Source organism: Doryrhamphus excisus, linkage group LG11 (genome assembly GCF_037039965.1).
Source record: "Doryrhamphus excisus strain RoL-2023G ecotype Guam linkage group LG11, RoL_Dexc_Guam_v1.1, whole genome shotgun sequence".
Classification (NCBI taxonomy): Eukaryota; Metazoa; Chordata; class Actinopteri; order Syngnathiformes; family Syngnathidae; genus Doryrhamphus; species Doryrhamphus excisus.
The window spans coordinates 542,258-554,320 of NC_136367.1; the positions used below are offsets into that span (position 1 = coordinate 542,258).

At 50.3% G+C, this 12,063-nt stretch overlaps 1 protein-coding gene across 2 annotated transcripts in view; it reads right to left on the minus strand.

Annotated features, from left to right (window-relative positions):
• The window catches only part of ncoa1 (nuclear receptor coactivator 1), a 32,103-nt gene continuing 20,040 nt past the window's right edge, over window positions 1-12,063 (minus strand). Inside the window, exons 12-22 of one of the 2 annotated variants that reach the window (XM_058069761.2) lie at window positions 11,088-11,297; window positions 10,465-10,759; window positions 9,726-9,902; window positions 9,250-9,352; window positions 8,997-9,165; window positions 8,595-8,915; window positions 8,119-8,217; window positions 7,193-7,601; window positions 6,863-7,031; window positions 6,598-6,781; window positions 1-6,512 (exon numbers count right to left, since the gene is read on the minus strand). In XM_058069761.2, coding sequence (XP_057925744.2) covers window positions 6,333-6,512; window positions 6,598-6,781; window positions 6,863-7,031; window positions 7,193-7,601; window positions 8,119-8,217; window positions 8,595-8,915; window positions 8,997-9,165; window positions 9,250-9,352; window positions 9,726-9,902; window positions 10,465-10,759; window positions 11,088-11,297 — 2,316 coding nt within the window. In that variant the 3' untranslated portion in view covers window positions 1-6,332. Of the gene's footprint in view, window positions 6,519-6,597; window positions 6,782-6,862; window positions 7,032-7,192; window positions 7,602-8,118; window positions 8,218-8,594; window positions 8,916-8,996; window positions 9,166-9,249; window positions 9,353-9,725; window positions 9,903-10,464; window positions 10,760-11,087; window positions 11,298-12,063 lie in introns of both variants that reach the window. The other variant, XM_058069753.2, reaches the window with a different exon arrangement.

The following is a 12,063-nucleotide window of genomic DNA, read 5'->3' on the forward strand; positions in this document are numbered from 1 at the left end:
TGCATTTCAAATGGTGCTTTTATTGCAATGTGTTGCATTCCCACATTCATATTCAGATGTTATACTGGAGTTGTTAGTCAAAAAGCATCATCATGTCCTCCGTGTGGGCGGACGAGACAAAAAAAACCTCAAGAGTTTCTTTCAAAAAGAGCCAGGGATCAAATGGGGGTGCTTGTGTTGAGTGTGGTAGACAAGTGTGTGTGTGTGTGTGTGTGTGTGTGTGTAAACTTGAGCAGCCACAGACAAAACAAAATGAAATATTCTTTTCTTCCCCCCAAAAGTTCCAGATTTTTTTGTGTAGTTTTTTGTTTTTTACAAATGATGACTTGGAGGGGCTCTCAATCAGCCCACATTGATTGTCGAGAACATTCCTAATTAACAAAAGGTCTGTTTTTTTTCCTTCTTAAAATTGACACACCTGAACATGGGGGGTAGGGTGGGGGCTCGTAAAAAGCGACAGAAAGACAAAAGTCCAACATGCATATTCAGCATCTTGTCTCTTCCAATGTATCATATTTACATCTGTATCGATGCATTTCTATTCTTTTCTTCACGTGGAACCTTGCTCATTGAAATGCCCAGGAAGCGCCACCCGAACCTGACCCGAACCCGACCCGAGCGGGCGGCCCACGGCGCCTGCATGGGAATGAGCGGGAAATTCCAATAGGCCGACCAAAGTGAGCAGTGACAGAGCGGAGACGAGACAGTCGCGGGCGTTGATGGAACTGTGCTGTGATCCGGAATGTTGGGAGAGTTTGAGGTCTGTTTGCGGTTTACCTGACATCAAGGAAGGGGGCGGGGCTGACACCTGAAGAATAAGAGCAGCATTTGTCACTGGACCATAAAAAGCAAGCATCTCCATTTGTCTTTTGCAACAAATAAAAAGGAAACATTACAAATGTCACTTTTTAGCCCCCCCCCCCAAAAGAAACACTTTTTGTTGTATTTCAAAGGAATTATTATATTTATTATTATATTTATTTCATCCCCAAAATATTTTTTGGACTTAAAAAGTGAGAAAAAAAGAATTACATGTTTGGTTGGACGCCAACGGTAGTCATTATCTGACGACAAGCAAGTATTTCTGATTTCTTTTTTTTTTAGCACCCCCCCAAAATATTTTTGTTATATTTAAAAATATTATATTCATTCTACTCCCAAAAATAAGAAGTCATTTTCTTTAAAATTGTCTATAAAAATGGAGATATGTTTTTGGTGAGCTAGATGGCAGTCATTATCTGATGATCTTTTGGATTTCACGAGTGAACAAATTAAATCCAAAAAACAAGCCGTTTTGGATTTTAGAAGCGTAAAAAGTAAAGAGCCTTGTTTGGACAATGATTGTAGTCATTAGCTGATGAAGAGCAAGCATTCGCTTTTTAACGTTTTTTTTGGGTCTCATTTTTGAGGAAAACGAAAGTGGCTAGTATTTGGAGATACATGCTTTTCATGAACAGACATTACATTTTACATTTCCAATGCCCAAGAAACAAACATAGGAGCTAAATCTTTCTAAACCGAAAATAAATGCAGACATAATTCATAAACACTTTTGTTAAGGGTGTTCAAAGTCCAAAGTCTTGGCCTGTGGCAAGCGGAGTAATTACTTTATCCATTAATGTCGAAAACTTACACTAGACTTGCTTTCATTGTCCAGTTAGCGTACAATATGGCGCCTCCTGTTGTGTTATTACACCAGCCCAACTTTGTTCACGTCCTTCCTTGTTAGCATCCTATTAGCTAGCTAAAGGAAATGACAACCGGAACCGGAAGTCAGCTAGTCTATGACACCATCAGCAATTAACTCTAGCGTAAACATTAGTTTTACATGCATACAACTATTGTAAATGAATACAAGTGATGTATGAAAGGGTCAAATGAATGTTTAAGGTTAATTTTACTTGTATTGAAGACGTTCCCAAAGACACCATGTGGGAGTGAGATCAACCACCATCATCTTCCTGTTTCAGTCATGTCTTCAATGAAGGTGAAAGTAATCTTATCCGTTTATTTGTCCCTTTCATTCATCATGTATATGAATTTGGAGGCATGTTGGAGCTTCTCCGACGAATTAGCGTACGTTAACCAAGGTTCTACTATACTGTTCAACATGAAATGTTTCAAGAAAGAATCTTTATTTTGTAAAAAAGACGTAATTGAGGAGGTTATGTGGAGTTGAATGGAGGCACCTCCAGTTCAGTAGTAGGGAATCCCTTCATGAGCTGATGGCTTTGATGTGCATAGCTAGCTTTAAGGGCGGGGATGACGACAAACCGTCTCCAAGCTTTGGTCATTCACTAACTGCTCAAAGAGGTAACAACCCCCCCCCCCCAAAAAAAAAGGAGTCAGGCGGGCGCTTCCCGGTGACATCAAGGTTCCACACTTCCACATCCTCGGCAAGAGGGGCGACATCACAATATGGCCTCCTTTTGTCTTTACATGAACCAAGCCAGCCCACGCTGCTCTACCATCTACAAGCACATTCAGCGGTCGCTATAGAAACCATCTCTTGCCCCAGACACGCCCCCCCAGGTGAGCACTGTGCAGGACAGGAGGAAGAGGGCGGAGTCCACCAGGTGTACAGTCTTCATCACGTAGCACGTAGCACGTAGCACGTAGCACGTAGCACGTAGCACGTAGCACGTAGCACGTAGCACGCTCACGCCCATGAGGAAATAAACGACAGAGGCAACCATTGTTTACCACAAACTTAGAGCACTAACTTGTCTGATGATTCATTATTATTATTATTCACATTTGTCTCCTTATTTACATCGCATTGACACCGTTACAAAAAGCGTGTACCTGCTGAGGAGGAGGAGGAGAAGGAGGAGGAGAGGAGGTGGGAGGCCTTTCCACAGAGCAGCTGTTGCATAACGTGGAATTTCAACATGCATCGCTTACTTTTTGGCATTTTTTTCACGTGTGTGTGTGTGTGTGTGTGTGTGTGTGTGTTGAGTGACAAAGAGGAAAGCGATCCTCATCCCTGCAGAAAAAGTCAAAGGGTGCCAGAGGGGAAGGGAAAGAGTCAGCGCAGGGATGCTTCTTCCGTATAAAAGTATATATTAGACATTCTCCCTCTTGTGTTTGGGAATAAACGGGATGTTGCTGAAGCATCAGTGACAAGTGGGGACCGCCCCCTTCCCAAAACCCCCCAAAGTGTTTCTACACAGGATATCTGAATTGTGGACTCTTTGCAACACTTTAGCGTGACGAGATGCGGTTGGGGGTGAGGATGCGGATGCAGGCATTACTCCCTATATGGGCAAAAGTATCAGGACGCACCTCTCTTCATCCGTCACGGAATATCATGGACACTTTGGGCACGCTTGGATGAGTTTGGTGTGGAAGAACACCGTGCCAGGTGCTACGTCAAAGACGCCGGACCTCGCAAACGGACAAAAGCGTGCACCGACACATTCCAAAGTCCTCAACTCCCGGGGACACATCCTGTCCCAATACTTTTGTCCACACAGCACAATTTCCATGTTGACGTTCCCAAAAACAAGTAAACAAAGCAGAGATGATGTGAGTGGAAAAGGTCCTGAAAAGATGAAGAAACAAACTTCCCAATCAGAGGTCGTGGGGGTGCGTTCCATTCCTGTCAGCTCAGCGATTGTCCTAGGAAAACCCTGCACGCTACTTTCGTCATCATTTCTCGCACTCAATGAACATCGTCTGTGTTTATTATGCATTTATGTGAAGCAGGGGTGTCCAAAGTGCGGCCCGGGGGCCATTTTGTACGCAGCTTGTTTTTTTTATTGGCCCACGGCATACTGGAAAAATAAAACGAGTTCCTCATCAAGGCTATATTAATTAGCTTAGTCAGCTGTATTGATCTGCACCGGATTGCTCTCAACATAGAAAATGGAGGAAAGACAACAGTTTGGACACCCCCACCCGAGAGCATAGATCCGTGTTAGGTCAATATGTGATGTTGCATTTGCCGTGGCGTCCGGAGGGAAGGAAGTTTGGGAGAGCCCTAAAATGAGGTCAAAGGGCACATTGTGGTTTCCTGGATGTACTGCATGAAAGAAGTCAACAAATAAAAAGCCAGCCAGCCGGGTTCACAGTGTGAAACGAGGTCCAAAACAGCCAAACGTTTGGCAAAAGAGGATGATGAGGTAATGAAATCAAAGTAGTCTGAGGTAGGACAGGGAATGAGCGACGCTACGGCCATTATCTTTGTTAGGAACCAGACGTGTGTGTGTGTGTGTGTGTGTGCGTGTGTGTGCAGCCCAGCGCTTGGAAGTTACCACCATCGTAAGCATTTGTGGCATCATCACGTTCCTAATCAATAACAAATGGCACCATTTTTACACGCCTGCTGCTGAGCAGGATGGATGGATGGAGGCCCAAACTAGCAACCATCTCTCCAGGTGGTCCTGTTCCGTTCTGTGCTGACCGGTGCACTGAACCACAAACTAACTGACTACAGTGGGAGCCTGGAAGAAGAACACGGCTTATCGGATCACTATTTGCACTTCATGTCGTCTCCCAAGCAGCAGTGCGGCCTAGGAAAGCAAAGTCATCGCCACAGAAGTGACAATGATGAGAAAACGCCCGGACAGGGAGGACACGCCCACCAATACTGGTGGCCGGACTGTGGTGAAAGATGATTGGATGCTAATGAACGCTAGAGGGGTCATGGAGTCGGTGTGCCGTCCTAATGAAATATGACATTCCTGTAGTCATCTGAGCTATTTTTAATGTTGTAGGATTTATGGATATGATGTCATAATTCCCCTCATACCGACCCAATATTTATGGTCCACCCCTAATCGGGACGTATTAGGAGTTCTTCTGAGCTTGGCTGCACACAGGGATGCTTAGAACCAAGTGGTTCTGAAGCCATGTGGTTCTGCTGGGTGGAATGTGGATTTCGTGTAAGTGTGCAAGTCGCAGAGCCCTACTGGCGTCATATTGGGGGGGGGGGGGGCATGGGGGGGCTTCAAAGATAATAAACCGAGTGAGAGAATGTTTTCGTTGACCAGCCCAGGCACCCATCACCAATGCGCCCCCTTGGCTGCAAGTACCATTACCTGCATGACCAGAAGGGGGGGGGGGGGGGGGGCGTGTGGTCATGGTAACGGAAAGTTTGAAGGCGTTATCGTTGTCTGTACATGCACATACAATGAAATGTTTGCTAGGGCAATTAAAAGTATGTAGGAAATAAAAATAGCGAGGTAGGGAAAAAGTTGTTGCTCAGAGAGGGGGTGGGGAAGGCCAGGGACTGGGGGGGGGTTAATAGAAATAAAACAAAAATCACATTTAACAAGGTTTTGCTGCTGCCCAGTCATCAACTGTTTTGCTTTTTCCAGGGCAGCCAGTCTTTGTCCTTCTGTACTGTACAACAATACTACACGGCTGCATGGCGAACAACACTGATAGGGCCAGTTAGCATGGGAGACACGGAGAGGGAGGGGGCGAGAGAGAGAGAGAGAGAGAGAGAGAGACCGAGCGGGCCTCGTATTCACAGCTGCTGAGTTGAGGGCTAAAATGACAGTTAAATAATCCAAACAGACTCTTTTCATACTTAATAAAAAACCAAAAATAAGAGAGAAAAACACAAAAGTTCCAAAGTGAGCAGCATCCCGTCTGTCTCCCATCCATCCATCCATCCATCCATTCGTCCGGCTGTTGTCAAAGCTTGTTCTGATGAGCATCAAGATGAAGATGATGTCGATGAAGAGAGCAGAAGTTTTACAAAATAAAAGACATTTCAAATAAAAAAGAAGACGCAATAGCGTGTTGAAGAAGAAGCAGAGCTTGGGAACAAAACTCAAACTTCCACCAGGCACTGTAGCTGATAGAGAGGGACCGTCGCAGAACCAGCTGATACCGAGCTTCTATCCCACAATGCCGCTGAGGTCGCAAACCGTTGACATTCCCACATCGCTGAGAGACAGGTAGACAGAACACCAAAGAAAACAACAAACAAATGAAAAGCCAGAGAGGTGCTGCCACGTGAGGTACTCCCGCGCCACGGGTGCGCACGGGAGCAGGAAGTAGGTGGGCGGGGGAATGAGCAGCAAGACAACACTGCCTTCAATAGGCTGAGGCAGACAGACAGGTTGTCAGACAGATTCGACAGGCAGCTTCAAACACACTGCTCATCCTTCTGACTCCAGGCTCTTCTTCTCAGAGGACTGGCAGGAAAGTGGTCGAGCCGTTTCAACTCCACCCACAGCTAAAACGCCGGCAATCGGCGCCGCCGCCGTCCCGGCGTCCGTCCTAAAGGTGAGGCCGAGACAGCAATGGGTCCGGAGCATCAGCGTAGAAGTGAAGAGGGAGCAGCAGCACCAGAGTTGGGGCAGTAGGGGGAGGTGTCGTCACTCTGTGAGCAGCTGCTGCAGGAGGCTCTTCTGCTGGGCCTGGCTGGTCTGGGCGCCCTGCGGTCCGGGCCCCTTCTGGGCGGCGGCAGCAGCGGCGGCGATGGTGCCCTGATTCAGGTACGAGTCGCTCCCCACCAGGTTGACGGTGCACTGGACGTCGGCGAACACCTGTACCTGCTGCACCTGTCCACATGACAAGGACGCTTCATTCACACGTCCAAAAGCAAGGTCACATGTTGCGTGTCCATTGTATGTGACGGACCTGCTGCTCGCTACACACAGAGCCCGCGCTGCTGCTGTTCAAGCCAACAACAGTTTGCCCGATGGGAGGCAAAGATCCCGCACTGCCGGAGCCCCCCGCCATGGACACGGTGATGCTCATGTTGTTGTACACCCCCTGCTGGCCAAAGGTCTGTCCTGCCCCGTGCGTCGTGGGACTGAAGAGACTGCGTCAGGAAAGTGTGTGTGTGTGTGTGTGTGTGTTATTTCCGGTGTACGTGAAACATCTAAAGGTGCGCATCGCTCACCTGTTGCTGCCGACACTCGCCTGCTGCCAGCTCTTCCCGTCCGGAGACTGGTAGCCCGGAGGCGGAGCTTGCTGGAGCAGAAGACTCTGGGAGGCGGGGTTCTGAGGTGACAACAAGGGACTGGTGGGACTCATTTCAGAGGGGAAAGGCGTGTCTGGCTGCACCATGGCTGGAAGCGGGAACAAACAGTTGATAGTTTCATCCAAAATGCTGATGTCTGCATGAACATGGCGTCAAGCTGTGAACTAACTAACGGTGTCAAATAAAACGCCATGAAATTCATAAGCAAGCGTCTTCAACTAAACATGCTGTAGGCCTGCGGCGACTCACCGGCGGTCCCAAACTGTTGCATCAGACTTTGCTGCAATGAGGAGTTGACGGCGCCGGTGAACTGGGCTTGAACGCCCCCCAATAATGTCTGGCTATTTAGGGCGACACCGGCGGGTAGTTTGCTGTCCAGGGGCCCCCCCGGCATGGGACCGCTGAAGTGACTGGGTGAGGTAGGAGGGTTTCCCGACACCGGACTGTAGCCAGCAGGGAAGTTGAACTGCTGTTGCTGCAGAGGCGCAGCCGTGTTGGCGGGGGCGCCCTTCGGGGCCCTGGGGGTGCCGGTGGACCCGGCGGCGCCCATGTTCTGTCTCATCAACATGACCTTCTGCTGGAAAAGCTGGCGCTGGCGGTGCTGGATGCTGTAGAGCTCCCGCTGACGCTGCGCTAGCATCTGGGCGTTCAGTGGAGGCTGGCAGAGGAGAGACAAAAGAAGAAGTTGTTTTACAAGGGGGGCATATTTTTACAACATTCCCCCACCCCCTATTTTGGAGCAATAAGAATACAAATTCTGCAATATTTTCAGTCATTCATTCTTTTCTGCCGCTTATCCTCACGAGGGCCGCGGGGGTGCTGGAGCCTATCCCAGCTGTCTTCAGGCAAGAGGCGGGGTCCACCCTGGACTGGCCAATCAGTGCCTCGGACTGACTTGGTGCTTTATTCCTCACGCCAGCGATGCGCTTCCTTTGCACATTGGCACAGAATGGATGCCTGGGCCCTAAAAGCCCTGCATGGAGAACACAGTCTACTCTACTAGTCTACTAGTCTACTCTACCCTTTTTTGCATAAAAAACCCTAAAACCCCTAAAAAAATGCATTTTTAGGGGTGCGTTCATCATTTGCGTTTTTTCGCTATTAGCCGAGTCGGCAGGGATCTACTGTAACGTTTCGAGGTGAAAGAAAGCAGCTGTGGTGCTACTGTGACTCACTTGCGAAGGAATTTGAGGTTGCTGGGCCCCCAGACGCACCCCCATGTTGACGTGCTGGCCTCCCCCTGCAAAGGCGCCCATGGCCCGCCTGTTCTGGAGCTGAGGACGGAAGGGAGTAATGAATTATCACAACGAGGAGTGCGGGAGCGATGATGATGATTAAAAGCTGAGGGCAAGACAAGACCTTTGAGAAGTAATGGGGATGGACAGAAGAGGAAGTTGAATAAGAGCGATGAGGGACTCGGGAAGCTGAGAGTTCCTGTACGAGCCTTTTAATCAATGCTAGCGAGCGCCAGGCTAGCACAGATGATTATTTATTCATACTGCTTCCTCTGGCCTCCATTCCTTTGAGTAGCTATGGATGCAGGACATTTGCATGCGTCGGCTTCATCTTCGCATCAAAGCCACCAACCCACCTTGCCAACGAGCATCCTCCACGCATGCGTGACACAGTTTAACGGAATGAAAGGAATCACCTGCTGAGGACCCTGAAGCCTTTGCTGCAGCTGCAGTCGAAGCTGGTTGGGAGGCAGCCTGAGCTGGGTGCCCGGCCCTTGTGTCCGGGTCATTCCCGTCCTTAGGCCGACAGCGGGCGCTCCGCTCGGGAACGGGCCTCGGGCAGCTCCAAAAGCCAGTCCCTGCTGCCCCAGGGGGGCCTGCAGCTCCAGGGGGAACTGAGCGGGTGCGCCTGGCGTGAACTGGGCAGGATAGGAGGGCAGCTTTGGGTCCAGGGACACCGGGGTAGCAGTGGCTTGCTGAGTCGGGAAGCTTTGTGGCATGGGGTCGTAGCAGCCGCCCTGTGAGAAGACGCGTCAGGAGTGAGTGAAGCGAGCCAAGAAACATCAACCCGCTCACGGTGATTGACATATTGCACTGACCTGCACTAGTTTATCAATACCCAGGGCTTTGTCCAGCTCAGCTAACTCGCTCTCGTCTGTCCCGCTCAGGAAGGACACGAGCTGCTCCAGCAGAGCCTTCTCATCGTTGCGGGCCTCGGGTGTGGTGGGGGGGCCCAGGACTTCATCCAGTGTACAGGGCACACACTGCCTGCTCAAACAGAACCACACAGCGTCATCCTGTGCACTGCTGCATCATCATCATCATCAGGCATGCGGTGCATCCCGCACTCACTCTTGGGGCGAGGCCAGGGGCGCTTGCAACGGGGTTCCGAGGGTGTCGAAGGTCAACGTCAGAGGCTGGAACGGAGAGTCAGCCAAGTCCAACTTGCTGGGGCCTGCAAGGGATCATTAACATGTTGGCAAGTCGACACCAAAGTGCTTCATTCACAAATGAGATGCATGCAAAGCGTGTCATGGCAATAACAACATCAACTGTGTATTGTTACACGGAGGTGTAAATGAGGGCTGCAGCTTCACATGCATGTGACAGAATACACCCGCGCCCTGCAGCCATCACGTGCACACTCCGGTGTGTGACAGGGTGAATGCGGTCAACCTGTTCAAGTTAACTCCGCCGTGTTTTTGGGCAACATGACACTTTGTGTAAAGTTACTCCTTAAGAAATTCCCCCATCATGTCAAGCTGGGAGACGTTTCCCACGTCATTTCCCCCAAAAGTGAGCGTGATTGCATTGTTTTGGTCACATACCAGTGCTTGAACTGAACGGACTGATAATTTCTGCCTCGGGGAAAGGGCTGCTGTCTTTGGGAGTCTGGAAGAGGTCCCCCTGGGTCTGGGCCTGGTTGGGGGTCAGGGGGCTGCAGAACTCGAGAGGCGACTGAGTCTGGAGACTGCAGCCTAAAGCGGGGCCGCCGTCATTGTGGCCTGGGAAAGACACAGTTTCACACTTTAATGATTTGGAATGTGGAGCGCTGCAACACATTAGTCAGTCTTTGATGCTGACAATGCCACAATACGCCACAAGGGGGCATACACACGCATGACACAAAATCATTCACTTTCATTCATTCTTTTTCTACCACTTATCCTCCAGGGTGTGGGGCTGGAGCCTATGCCAGCTGTCTTCGGGCGAGAGGCGGGGTCCACCCTCATGGCCAGCCAATCACAGGCCACATATAGCTATCCATGGACATTTTTTTTTTGTGTTATGTTTTTGGATTGTGGGAGAAGCTGGAGAAAACCCAAGCATGCATGGGGAGAACATGCAAACTGCACAGTTTGTGGCACAGTGTGTGGCCTGCGCGCTAACCACTCGGCCGCGGTGCAATTACTGTTTAAAACAATTTCAATTGTTGCCACTGGGGCTGTTGCCACTGGGGCTGTTGCCACTGGGGCTGTTGCCACTGGGGCTGTTGCCACTGGGGCTGTTGCCACTGGGGCTGTTGACACCGTCACTCAGGAGTTGACAGCCGGTTTGCAGCCTCACCTCTGTTGGGAGTGCCAGGAGGCTCCCTCTTCACATTTACGCCAGGCTGGAGCTGTGTGGGGGACTGGAGCATGAACTGGGGGGAGGGGGAGGGGAGCTGAGGTGACGGGGACTGCAAGTGGGGAAGGGACAAGGGGGACTGGAGGGGAGGCCCCGGGGACTGGCCGACAGGGGAGTGGAGCAGGGGGCCTCCTCCAGGGGTGGAGTCCTCAGCGCCCTGCTGGGCCCCGCTCGGGCCTCTCAGGCCAGGCAGCAGCTGGGTGAGGTGGTCCGTGTCAGCAGGTCCGCCGGACATCTGAGGGAGGGGGACAAAGAGGAGGTGTGTGAAGCAAAACACAGCGTGATGGGTGTAATGGTGTGAGAAACAGCAGCATTAGAGAATAATGTGTGAGGGAAAGAGAGGGATGGGAGGTCAAAGGTTAGCCGTAGCTTGCGGCTGAGCCGACACCGGAGCCAAAGTCCAAGAAAACAGTCCACATGATTTACAACGGCCATAAGGCAACACTGGATCAACAGAGCTCATAAATTACAATTCCTGCCAAGATGTTTAGAAGCACAACTGATGTCACGGGCCGTACACACTATTTTTACCGTGCCCGTGACGCCTGCACCGCCAACCGTACCGTGGACTCCCGGCTATTCCTGCGGCTGTCTCGGCGACTCTGCCCCGCGAGGCCAGACTTGGGGCTGACGCAAGTGGAAGTGCTGGAGACACCTGCCGTCTTCGCTGCGCCCGCCGTCACCACGCATGCCTCGCCGGTCGCTCGCTTCTCCACCTTCACCCGAACGGTCTGCAGGCTGAGCGCCGAGGGAGGGGGCAGGTCTCCCAGGTCCTTCAGAAAGAGATCAACCGGGTTAGGGCTGCGAACAACCGATGGGGGCTGGGTGCATTCATGCTTTGGTTTTTCTTAGCGTGGGTGTGTTGTCCTTCGACAGAACACGGGAGAGAGAGGTTCATATCTCAAGTCTGAAGTGACCATCGTTAGCTTAGCGATAGCGGAGTGCTTGTGCTGTCAGCAACATCAAGTGTTCAAATTCCGACAAGGCTCAAAGGCAGTGGGTGTCTGAGCTTTTTCCACCAAGGGCCGCAGACAAAAAAACTGAACGATATGGGGGCCACCACCGTGGTAGTCGACATATGCAAAGCTATCGGAAAAAAACATCCACATCGTAGATTTGTGTCGCAAATTTGTGGAATATCGAGGGTCAATAAAAGAAATACACATTTTTCCAGGCCTGCACTTTGGACACCCCTGCTGTAAAGTACGCCTCCACACAGTATCACAATATGATGCCAGCCCCCCCCCTTAAATGTGTCTTCCTCTTTGGGAGACAAACCTACAGTATCACTGGAATACCGTAACCAGCCAGTGTCCGACAGCCAACATTTGATTGGATGCTATTTGGATGAAAAATATGGTGAAGTCCCTGAGCTCCAGGACCCGGACAAGTGCTTGTTTAGTCTGCTGGAGCTGTCTTACTTCTGGAAATGACGTTTGCCATGGTTGCCGCCATGAACTACAAATGTCATTTTTTCCAATAACATTCACGTTCAGAAAATGAACATAATTACAAAGCATAAATAACATATCTAAGCCA